At 41.9% G+C, this 13,498-nt stretch overlaps 1 protein-coding gene across 1 annotated transcript in view; it reads right to left on the bottom strand.

Moving 5' to 3' along the window:
* The window catches only part of GOLPH3 (golgi phosphoprotein 3), a 38,404-nt gene continuing 24,906 nt past the window's right edge, over window positions 1-13,498 (bottom strand). The window contains exon 4 of the mRNA XM_004698088.2: window positions 1-1,989. Within this exon, the coding sequence (XP_004698145.2) occupies window positions 1,565-1,989 (425 nt within the window). The 3' untranslated portion in view covers window positions 1-1,564. The remainder of the gene's footprint in view (window positions 1,990-13,498) is intronic.

Raw genomic sequence — 13,498 nt, 5'->3', positions numbered from 1 at the left:
TCTGATTCAGGCACTTTCAAGATCATGGTTTATTACTTCTGATAAAAAGATAGTATACATAGGAGGGAATCGCTTAAAATTCAACTCTAGAGTTAGACACCATCTAGTACTTTTGCATTGAAGGCTAACCAAAAAATCTCTAAACACCTGAAAGTCCCACTATTAACATGAACTGTGGTAATAAAAAATTTGACATTTAATTTGTTCCATGTATCGTATTTACAGTATGAAAGCAATGGTGGTATGATAAACAGTGATAAGGAAATCGTAAAAATAACTTTAAAAAGCAAAGGTTTATATTCTTACAAGGTGATAATTATCATAATTGGATATAAAAATTAAAACATCGAAGAGCGTTCTGTTACAAAAATCTTAAATCATCTGAGTTGTAGTCATGACTTGCTAACAATTTACATGCAACATCTGCTAGAACTGACATTTAAATTTTTCCCCCCCAAAGAAAGCGTGAGTAGCTAAATGACATTTGAAAGTAGACATTACTTTACTTGTGGGCAGAAAAGGGGAAAACAAAAAACCCTGCACTCAAGATGAAGATTAGTACTGGGCACAGCCTGTTCCCTACAGAAATGGTTTCAGAAATTAAAAAGTCCAAGAAGGTGATACACAGGCCAGGAAGCCCACCCATGGCACAGCTCCGGGGCTCCGGGTCCAAGGACACACACCTTTCTTTCCTTGTTCCTTCGACAGCAACGAGAGGGCTCTCTGCCAGTCCGTGACGGTGGCAGAAACAAGTGAGGGGCACCAGGTGTACAACTAATTAAATCCTGCAAAATAGTAGGCTGGGGGCAAGGAAGGGCCAGAAGGAGGGGCAACTGATATAGAATCCAAACCATATATATGTATGTATGTATGTATGCATGCATACACACACACACACAGAGAATGGCTAAAATGCAGCCCATCCCCAGTGGCTCTGAAACAACTGGACCTTTCTGACTGAACAGTCAGAATTATAACAAGAGTAATAACAGTACAACAGATTCACGTGGGAAGCCGAAGCCAAGGGGCATTTTATAGTAAGTATTTACTGTGCTGTTCAATTTAAAAATAATTTTGCTAAGTATACATCTCAACTGCGGTCTATGTATAAAATGTCCTAATAAATACAGATGTTTACCTTTGGTGAGTTAAAGGCCTTTATGTGACTTGTCTGAATTGTACACAGAATGCTCGCTGTACATGCACACGGGGTACGGTGAAAGGATTCTGGCTGAGGTAATCCAAAAGATGTGCACAGGAGGAGTCTGGAGGCATTTTGCAGGTCAAAGTGCACCAGAAAACAAAGCAGGCGACAGTGAGAATGCCGAGAGGGGATGGAATGCCGATATGGCAGGGATTTTTTGTGTTAAAAAATAGACACAGAAGGCCTCTCGTACCAGCAGAATCCTGCACATATACAAAAGGAGGGAAAAAAGCCACCCACCATTTTCATAAAACAAAAGCCGATTCCAGTGTGGGAAAGCACAAAGTACGGAAAACCAAAGCCAAGGGAAGAGAAACAGCTGATTTCCACGCGAGAAGGGGAAGGCGTCCCTCCGAGCAGTCACTTGGTGAAGGCGGCCACCACGGCCCACAGGACCTCGTTGGTGTTGGCCTTGAGACACTCCACCTCAGGGTCTGAATCCAGAAGCTGCCGCACTCTCTTGGTGGCCAAATCATACTGCTCGTCCAGAAGCGGGGCGAAAGCGTTCTCCAGCACATCGGAGGCGTGGGCTAGGTAGATGAGGGCCAGCAAGCGCTTGTCCATGCGGTGAGGGTCGTTCACCCACTTGTCGAGAACCGCTTCCTGCACCTTTTTGATGAGGCGCTGCTTAATGTTGTTGTTGGTGAGGGGATGTGTCGTCATGTCAAAAAGTAGGAAGTTCTGTTTCTCTGTCGTCAATACACCCTTTTCCACCAGGTTTTTAGCTAATCGTTCCCGGACATTTCTTAATTGATAATGTAGTTTTAATGGATTCCATGTCTCACCTAGACAAAAGATTTCAAAAGTTAGAAACGAGTAATGGTATTATCTACTAACTTCTACAATGTTTGCACTAGTAAAATGAATGGTAAAATGTATTTTGTTTTGCCTCTAGAGAGAGAAGAAAATCCACCTCTGTTTTCATCCCGGCCATGACGAGGAATGAAGGAGAGGCCCCGGGCCTTTGGTTCTGTGCCCCAGCACGTTGTCGGCACAGTTGTCACTCCAAAGACCAGGAGGAAAGCTGTCTTCTGCCCACGGTCATTGGTGTGTAATGGGAAATAAGCCATGCATTACGTCTGGCCGCTCGCCAGCTAATATGAAAAAAGCAGCCAACAGCAAAAAACAGAAGACTCTTTTCTGTTAAACACCAATCTGCAACCGTTAAGATAAAAGGAGCAAAAAGGTTTCCATTGTCATTTACTAAAATCACTACATATACACGCATGGCCATTAGAGCTCGGAGAAGCACTGGCGGTCGGAGGCAGATTTCTCACCTCCCATGAGTGAGAGACCTGAGTGGCTGACTCCCAGCCAAGGCACTTCATGACGAAAAGCCACTACACAGCAGTCAATGGATGCATGCATGTTGCTAGGATACTGAACAGGTTTCATCACAACTGAAACACTAAACCGTAATAGGAAGAATGGCTTGGTGATATACTTCTGATAATTAGACACTGAAAGCCTTAGGGGCCACAACAGTCTGATCCACAACCAATCAAGAGGGTGGTGCAAAACTGAGAAACATTCTGTCCCATGGTGCATGAGATCAAATACGAATTGGGAGACTAGCTCTGCAGCAACGAACTACAACAATAACGACAATGTGTGGACAATGAGGACGCACAATGGAACACTTAGTTCAAGAAGGGCAAAACCTTCTCACCGTTGTATTCTTGTACCTATGCACCTTTCTGCAAATACACATTTCCCCCCAACAAAATGATTCATTAAAATAAAAAAAGAAAACATACATTTCCTTCTGAGACAGAAATGTTTACTGAGATACTTAAATTTTATAGATAATTACAATATATACTCAAGTATAAGCTGACCCGAATATCAGCTCAGGGACCCTAACTTTACCACAAAACCTGCATTAAAAATGTGCTGGAAAACTTGGCTTACACATGAGTATATATGGTATTAAAGACAAGCCAGTCAGGGTGCAGTATAGCACAGACAAAACACAACTTTCCTCTAGTTCTTTAATGCTTCCTTGCCCTCACCATCATGACCCCGTTCTACCTTTAAGAAACATTATAATTAAATATGAAATAAAAGAATGCTTGCATATTGGAGAGCTAAACCATATTTATGGATAGTAAATTCAGTTGTAAAGCCATCATTTCTCTCCAAATGACTGTACACTTGCTGTACCAATCAAGACCACCAAAGAGTTTTTTAGGAGAATGAATTCTAAACATCTTTCAGTATGAAACATCCAGAGCAAGTTTATGACTAAACAAAGTAAAACAAAGCCAAATAAAAAAAACTGAACCCTTTGGACAGTGGGGGGGAGGGGGGGAATCCATTAACTTGCCTGGCGGTATAATCACGAGTGTGGCTCGTGGTAAATGTTAACTGTCAGAAGTGGTAACCCTGAGCCACACTTGGGGGATTACACTGCAGAAAAGTCCCTTAACAAAATTACTGACATAATTAGACCGCCGGGGAGGTTAAAGTTTATCATACCTGGAATGTCTACTTGAGAGATTAAAATGAGTAATTTCTTAAGAATTACAGGCCTACAATACAAAACAACAAATTTTATGCAAAACAATGTACCGCTTTGGGCATAAAATTACTGACATAATTAGACCGCCAAAGAGGTTAAAGAATTTAATTGTTATTTTTTAGCACTTCCAAAAATTTCCAAGTGAACTATAATGAATATATACTATTCATTTTATTGGGGGATGGGGAGACTATACTAATCTAAATTGGAACATGTTAAAGATCAACCACAGGACTTTTAGTAAATGCCTAAGCTATTGGACTCAAATTTATATTCTGTACTGTGCACTACAGATACCTCTAGCCACACATGGCTATAATATTTTAATTTAAAATTCACATTTCAAGTGCCCAGTAGTCACATGTAGTTGAACATTATAAACGTAAAAAAACTTCTATCTTCACAGAAAGTTCTAGTGGATAGTACTGCCTCAAAATATGGTGTTAACAGTTGATTATACACACAATTATCTTACATCAATATCAGAGACTATAAAGGGCATGATACGTAATCAGTGCTGGACTTGCCTTCTCACCATCAACAACTAGAACTCGATCCTATCAATGACACAACTATTTTCAGGTGCAACACTCACTTCTCCCCGCATGGTGCCTGGTGGCCCCAGTGGCCTCAGCTAGACAGAACCTGTCTGCCATCCGCCCGAGGTCAGCACCACAGCGAATAGCGCCCCACACACTAAGAACCAGTGGCCATACCCACCGCAGCTGAAACCCACCCCACCCGTCGGCCACACATAGCTCAGGCACCTACGTTTCACTTACCTACCAACCGCGGCCTGTGCCACTACAGCCAGAACCCAGCAGCCATCCATTCAGGGCTCCCACAGCCACGAACAGAACTCTTCAATAACTACAAGGAGTCCAAACACGACCCTTTAGCCTGTGGCCAGACCCCTCTGAGTGACCACTACTCTGAAAGCCATAGTCATAACCCGTCAGCCGTCCTCTGTAGATTGTCCCGCAGGACTGACCCAGAAACCACAGCCCTCTGGTTAGTCTGTTCTGGACTAGTGGCTTCTCTGCCGGGCCACCTTCAGCCCCGAAGTTTTCCCACGCAGCAACTGCAATACTGCAGCTGCTCTGATGGGTCACTTCCGCCCTCTGGGGGCCTACATGGGTAATGCCGTGATCTCGCAGCTTCTCTGTTGGCTAACTCCCAACACCGGGCTTTCCTGTAGCATCACTGCAGCTCTGAGTCCACCAGGGAGCGACCAACCCTGGGGATTACCCATCGTATCTCTGTGAACCCACAACTTCTGGCCCAGATTCACGGCCCTGATGCAGTGCAACCTGACCCAGTGGTGTCCCAGTCAGTCCAGACCAGTCCCGTGGACACACCGTAGGCACACCTTGCCCTTGTCCAGAATCCTACCCATGGCCACAGGCCATCTTCCAAGCACCCCCACTGCTGCACCAGCCAACTGCCACGTCACCTCCCTTATGTAGTAGCCCAATTCCCAAACACAGTAGGCCACAGGCAGGCCCAATAATAACTCTTAGCCCCACAGAGAGAAAGCTCAGGAGCCCTGTACCTTTTGGGAATATGATACCAAGCACAACCAAAATGACACACAAACAGCAACCTACCTCAACACGCTCAACAAGAAACAAAATCCAACGTGGGAGGTAGTATGAAACCTAACTATACACATCAAAGAAGCAGGCATTGATCTGCCACAAAAAAATAGAATGCTTCTTGGAGTCCTACAGGATATGAGTGAAGCAATACAGAATAAGGATACGATGATTAAGATGAAGTCCATGATCGTTGGGATGAAGTCCACACACCAACAGAAGCAAAAAACAAGATAACAGACGTCACCAACAGACTATAAGAGGCAGATAATCATTCCAGTGATCTCAAGGACAACCTGGCAGACTTCCAACAAACAGGAAAAACAGTCAAACAAGACAATCAGAGGCAGAAGAAAACCTGAGATCAAAGACAGATGCTATGAAGAGGAATAATATTTGAATAATAGGAATACCAGAACAAGACACAACAAAGACGTCAACAGCTAAAGTAGCGAGGGAATTCCAAGAACATTTCCCCAACTTAATGATTGAGAATCAGATAATCATACAGGAAACAGAGAGGAAACTAAATTACACTAAACCCCAGGGGGAAAAAAATCACCAAGGCACATCCAACTTTGAGGAAAAGGAAAAGCTCATAAGAGCAGCTGGGGGAGGGGGTGGGAGGCAGTCACATACAATGGTACTCAGGTAAGAGTATGATCAGACCTATCAGCAGATACCATGAAGAGGAGAGAATGGAGTAACATCTTCTGAAAGTTCAAAGAGAACAATGCCAATCCAAGAATCCTAGATCCCGCCAAGATAGACGGAAAGGTAAGAGTCTTCCTGGACAAGGAAAAACTCAAAGAATACATTATAAGACACCCAACCTTGTGAAAAATCCTGGCCAACCCACTGTGGTCAGAAGATCAACATTCACCAAGTACAAATAGGAGACCACCATATAGCACAACCCCACCTGGAAGTGAACATGCCTAAAACCACCACCTAAGATAACATTGCCTCAATGCGAAAAGAAGGCAAGAATGAAGTCCTCCCTACATATACTCAGCTCAATGTTATGTGGGGAAATAGGAAAACACCCAACACAAAAAGTATAGGATGACAATGAATCCACAGTTGGTGGTAATAATTCGGAATGTCAACGGTCTGAATTCGCCCATTGAAAGACAGAGGCTTTCAGACTGGCTCAGAAAACATAACCTAACAATCTGTTGCCTGCAAGAAACACCCCTTCAGTTCGCAGGCTAAAATAGGCTAAGAATAAAAGGCTGGCAAAAAATATACCAAGCAAACGATAACTAAAAAAAGGGCACAGGTTGCAATCCTAATCTCAAGCCAAATTGATCTCAAGGTGCAAATCATAACAAGATAAGACTGGTTGATATTTAATGCTAAAAGGATCAGATCAAGAAGCAACCAGCATAATAAATAAACATACATCTAATGAGAGACCTGTGAAAATTGTTAAACAAATTCTTCAAAAAATGAAAACGGAAATCACAGACTCAACAATTATAGTAGGTGGCTTTAATACACCACAATCAGAGACAGATAGGTCACCAAGAAAGAAACTCAACAAAGAAGCTACAAAAGCTAAACACAATTAGGTGACTTGACATGATAGACGTTTATAGATCTCTCCACCCAAATGAAAAAAGCAACAAAAACATTCACGTTCTAATCAAGTGCACATGGCTCTTATTCAAAAATAGACCACACGCGGGGGCACAATTCCAGCCTGAGTAAATTCAAACACATAGAGATCAGACGTCCCTCTCCTACCACCACACCATAAAGCTGGGGATAAACAAAAGGACAATCAATAAAACAAGGACAAACAATTGGAAGATGAATAATGATCTTAAGCAGAATGAGTGGATACTAGCTCAAGTTAGAGGGGAAATTAGGAAGTTTTTAGAAGCTAGCAAGAACACAACGTATCAAAACCTATGGGACACAGCAAAAACAGTTGATCAGAGGTTGTTTGAGAGCAATTAATGCACAGATGAAAAAGAGATTATTGACTGACACACTATCATAAAATCTTTAGCAACTAGAGCAGTCAACAGAACAATCCCTCCAATAGCAACAGAAAAGAAATAATAAAATCAGGGAGGAGATAAAGGAGTGAATACAAGAGAACAATGCAAAAATCAATGTAGCAAAAGTTGGTTCTTCGAAAGGATATTCAGAATTGATAGACCACTGGCAAACCTAACCAAGGATAGGAAGAAGCAAACATCAATAGCCAGGATTAGGGATGAATAAGGGGAATCACAATGGACCCTAATGAGATTAAAAGGATACTTACAAACTACTATAAAAATCCGCATTTACAAAACCTGAAAGGCATGGACAAATACTTGGAAAAACAATTCCTGCCTAGAATATCCCAGATAGAAGTCAAGAACCTCAACAGTCCAATAGCAATAGAGGAACTAGATATGGTTATCAAGAAACGATCAACGAGAAACACTCCCGGGCCAGACAACTTCACAGGAGAGTTCTACCAAGAATTCAAGGGCTGACACCGATGTGACACAAGCTATTACAGAACACAGGAAAAAAACGGTAAACTCCCAAACTCATTCTACAAAGCTAGCATAACACTGATATCCAAACCAGGCAAGGATCCCATAAGAATAGAGAATTACAGACTGATATCTCTAATGAACACTGATGCAAAAGTATTGGCCAGTAAAATACAAAAGTATATTAAATAAATCATCCCTCATGCACAGGTGGGATTCATTTCAGGTATGCAGTTCAACATCCAAAAGTCCATCAACAACATCCATCACATTGAGAAGAAAATGGATCAGAACCACATGATAATAGCAGTACAGGCAGAAAAAGCATTTGACAACAGCCAACACCCATTCCTAATTAAGACACACAAAAGATAGGCATGTAAGGGTAATTCCTCACATTAATACAAGCTATCTATGAAAACCAACAGTCAATGGACAAAAGACAAAAATAATCCCACTGAAAAAGGGGACCAGACAAGGATGCCCCTTGTCCCCACTTCTATTCAACATTGTACTGGAGGTCGTAGCTAACAACATAAGGCAACAAAAGGAAATTAGAGACATTCATCTGGGGGAGGAATAGGTAAAACTATACTTATTTGCAGACGACATGATTCTATGCCTTGAAAACCCCAAAAACTTAACAGGAGTGCTAGCAGCAATAGAGGAATATGGAAGAGTGGCTACATACAAGATCAACAAACAGAAGTCCACTGGATTGCTGTATACATTGGACAAGACCATGGAAAAGGAGATCAAGAAAGCAGTGTCCTTCACAATAGCCATGTATAAATTGAAATACCCAGGGATATACCTAACCAAAAAACCAAAAGATTTGTACAAGGAAATCTACAGAATCCTACAAGAAGCCAAAAGTGACCTCCACAAATGGAAGAATATCCCATGCTCATGGATTGGAAGACTCAATATAGTAGAGATGTCAATCCTACACAAGGCACTATATAAGTTTAACTCTATACTGATACAAATACCAACAACCTTCTTCAAAGAAGTGGAAAAGCTGAGTACCAACTTCATAGGGAGAGGGCAGAAGCCCTGAATTAGCAGAGAACTCAAGAAGAAAGACAGTCAAAGGACTTGCTTTACCTGACTTTAAAGCATACTACACAGCCAGTGGTCAAAAATGCATAGTACTGGGATAATGACAGATACCCAGACCAATGGAAAAGAACAGACAACCCCAAAATAAAACCAGCAGCATAAAGATGACTGATCTTCAATAAGGGCTCCAAAAAATATCAAATGAGAAGCAGATACCCAAAAAGTAGTGCTGGAAAAAATGGACATCTCCATGCAGAAAAAGAAGCAAGATCTTTACCTCACCCTATGCACAAGAACAAACTCAATGTGGATCACAGACCTCAAAGTAAAACCACAGACTATTGGGGCCATCGAGAAGGAATTGAAGGAATCGGAACAAACCTGAGAACCTTGGGACAGGGAATAATACATAAGCTAATGGAAATAGGGAAAGACACACACAGAGAAGGAGCTAAAATTCACAAATGGTACTTATTAAGGATAAAACACCTGTGTGCAGCAAGGCTTCACAGAGAGCGTAAAAAGAGAAGCCTCAGACTGGCAGATCTTTAGCAATGACACATCAAACTTATTACTAAAATATACAATACCCTCTTAGCCTGCAACAAGAAAAAAGCAGAGAGCCCTCTCAGGGGTGGGCAAAGGACCTGAACAGAAGTTTCACCAGGGAAACAGCCAATAAATATGAGAAAATTTTTACGATAATTAACCAGCAGGGAAATGCAAATTAAAACTATGAGATACCACCTAACAACCCTGAGGATAGCCCAGTTCAAAAAAATAACTCAGAGCAACAAATGTTGGAGGGGATGTGGGGAGACAGAAACCCTCATCCATCCACTGCTGGTGGTAATGTCATACATACAGCCACTGTGGAAAGCAATCTGGTGATACCTAGAGCAAATGGAAATTGAGCTGCCTTACGACCCAGCAATCCCCTACTGGGCACACACCCAGAAGAAATAGTGGACTGTGACCACAGTCATCTGTGCTCCAATGTTTACTGCAACGCAATTCACCATAGCAAAGATCTGGAAGCAACCTAAATTCCCATCAATAGATGAGTGGATTAGAAAACTCTGGCAGATAGGCACAATGGAGTACTATGCATCTTAAAAAACAGTGAGGAACACAAGAAGTACACTGTCTCATGGGAAGAGTTGAAGGAAATTACGCTAAGCGAAGTTAGGCCAAGGCCAAGTACAAGATGAGTCCACTGAAGTAGGTCTAATCAACACAGTGGGAACAGAAGAAAAACTATTTAATATATAATTTACAGATTGAGGGACAGGACAGACCAAGTCCAAAGATGCATACAGCATACCAACATAAAGAAGGGGGACATGGGGGCCGGGGGGAGAAGGAAAAAAAGAGGGTGGGGGAGCCGAAGGCATTGGGGGGGTGGGGGGGTGGACAGGGCACTAATCGACCATAGGGAAGGTACTGTTTATGCCTCCATGAGAAAGGAAGAGAGGAGCCAGACCTGGTGACTGAGGACAAAGAATGCCTGGTGCAGGCATTCAAATGCAATGTAGCAGACAGGAAGTACAGAAAGCCAGATGAAAGTCAAACATGATAGTGGGTCAGGAGGAAAGTAAAAGGAAATAGAGGAAAGAACTAGGAGGCAAAAGACATTTATAGAGGTATATGTAAATATATTTATAACAATGGGGATATAGGTCTATGTACATATATTTAGGTTAAGTATTAAGGTAGTAGATGAACACTGGGCCTCTACTCAAGTCCTCCCTCAACACAAGAACACTTTGTTCTAATAACCTGCATTCTGTGATGCTCACCTTCCCAACACTATCATTGAAGACAAAAATGGGTGCATAAACTTATGTGGAGAAAGCTGATGGTGCCTAGCTATTATGAGATATAGTATCCGGGGTCTTAAAGGCTTGATGGTAAACAAGCAGCCACCTAGCAGGGAAGCAACAAAGTCCATGTGGAAGAAGCATAGCAATCCGTGCGATAACAAGGTGTTGAAGAGATCAGGTATGAGGCCTCAGAAGACCCAAAACAACCATTTTGATGCAAATGATGTGAGTTGGAGTAGAGATCCAAAGTCCATCTATAAACAAATGGACATCCCCTATAGAAGGGTGCAGTATAGCACCAACGAAACACACAACATTCCTCTAGTTCTTTAGTGCTTCCTCCCCCCACGATCATGACCCCAGTACTATCTTACAAATCCAGCTAGAGCATGTACACTGGTACAGATAAGAGCTCTCAACATAAGGAATCCAGGACAGATAAACTCCTCAGGGCCAATGAGTGTGGCGATACCATAAGGGTAGGGAAGGTGAGGGGAGAAGGGGGAGAACGGGGGTAACAATCATAATGAACAGCATACAACACCCCCAGGTCCCCAGGGACAAACAACAGAAATATGGGTGAAAGGGAGACAGCGGGCTGTGTAAAATATGAAAATAAAAAACAATTTATAAATTATCAAGGTTCACAAGAGTAGGAGGGTAGGGAAGGGAGGGGACAAAAGAGGAGTAGATACCAAGAGCTCACTCAAGTAGAAAGAAAATGTTTTGGAAATGATGGCAACATATGTACAAATGTGCTTGATACAATTGATGTATGGATTGTTATAAGAGGTGTAAGAGCCCCCAATAAAATGATTTACTGAATTTTTTTTAATTAGCTGCTTCAATTTCAGCAAAACAGTGAATATCCTGTAAATTCTTTATGAAAACTGCTGAATGAATGAATGAATGAATGCGTCAAATGTAGATTGAGAGCTGTTATTGGTATTCATCAGCCCTGGTAATTATTCAGTGAGTGAGTGTATATATAGATACAGATATAATTTTAAATTAAAAAATAAACTTTAAAGTTCAGAATTTACTTAGTTCCCATTTCTGCAAAAGAAACTGTCAACATCGCTCTGTCAAGTAAAGTTACTCAAATGTATGTTATGTCCACTGCCCAATAACCTTTCCATGGAGAATAAAAGGCTGGTAAACAAAACTGAAACCCATGGATTCAATTCCGACTTACACTGACCCATAGAACAGAGCAGAACTGCCCCCACGGGGTTTCCAAGGCTGAAACTCTTGACCTAAGCACGCTGATACATCTTTCCCCCTCGGAATGGTTGGTGGGTCTGTGGCAGTTACATAATCTCCTGTCAACTTGAGGGAAGGGGTCTGTCTAGCTTATCAATCAGGTCATGGCCAATGAAGCCTCTGTGTGGGCATGGTCCTCTCCTGAGGACTCTGGGAGCTCCTGTTTTCTCCCTGGAGGCGGGACACATACTCTCTCTGAGAAGTTCTGTAGATAAGCCACATGAAGAGCAGCACCAGCACGGAGATGCTTCCACAAGACTTTTCTCCCACAGGCCTGTGATCTTCCTGCACTGGGCATCATTGCATGTGTGGCGTGAACTCTGAAGAGGAATTTATAGACTAGGATTGGACAAATGGGCTAATAAAGACTTAAGGACTTGATCTGGACTGGGCTGGGATGTTTTCTCAATATAAATTTGCTCTTTGATAGAACACTCTCTCTTATATACATGAGTGGCTCTGGATTTGTTTCTCTAGTCAACCCAGAATAACACAGGATACAAATCGCTTTTTCTTTTTCTTTTTTTTTTCTTTTAGAAACAGCTTTATTTGGTATTATTATTTTTTTTCTTTTTTAACATTTTATTAGGGGCTCATACAACTGTTATCCCAATCCATACACACATCAATTGTGTAAAGCGCATTTGTACATCGTTTCTGAAAACATTTTCTCTCCATTTAAACCTCCGACATTGGGTCCTAATTTTTTCCCCTCCCTCCCCGCTCCCCCCTCCCGCGTGAACCCTTGATAGTTTATAAATGGGTATTTTGTCATATCTTGCCCTGTCCGACGTCTCGAAATCGCTGTTTTTCAAGGCAGCAATCTGAACCACTACATCACCAGGGTTCCTCATAAGCTCCCGAACCCTTTAATGGCAAAGAAACTCTTGGTTACTTGAGTTTCCAACCTGAAGTGTTGTTCATAAAATGTCAAAGTGGGGAAGGTCAGAAACTTTATTCTTAACAAACATCTTTAAACTCTAAAAAAATCTTTCCATTACCAAATACACACGTTTCCACATTCAAGTTGTGGTTGGAAGTCAGTTCTACTCACAGCAGCTTATGTACAACAGAGGGAAACAAGCCTGCTCTTGAGCATCCACACGTCTTATGATTGAGTCCACTGTTGCAGTCACTGTGTCGATCCATTTTGTCACAAGATCCTTTTCTTCCCCCTTGCTGCCCCTCTACTTCACCACGCATGACGTCTATCTCCAAAGATTGGTCTCTCCTGAAAACATGTCCAAAGTACCTAAGACAAAATCGCACTATCCTTGCACCTCTCAGAATCAATATGGCTGTACTGCTTCCACGATAGATTTGTTTGTTCTTTCGCCAATTCACGGTACCTTCAATATTTTTCACCAGCATAGATTGTTCTTTGGTCTTCCTTATTCAAGTCCAACTTTCACATGCATATGAGACAACTGAAAACGCCATGTCTTGGTTCAGGCACACCTTAGTTTTCAAAATAACATCCTTTTTTCAGCACTTTAAAGAGGTCACGTGCAGCAGGTTTACCCAATGCAATG

This window comes from Echinops telfairi, unplaced genomic scaffold (assembly GCF_000313985.2).
Source record: "Echinops telfairi isolate 266 unplaced genomic scaffold, ASM31398v2 ScPeMD7_7469;HRSCAF=8507_1, whole genome shotgun sequence".
Lineage (NCBI taxonomy): Eukaryota > Metazoa > Chordata > Mammalia > Afrosoricida > Tenrecidae > Echinops > Echinops telfairi.
This window is presented reverse-complemented; position numbering and strand designations above follow the sequence as displayed.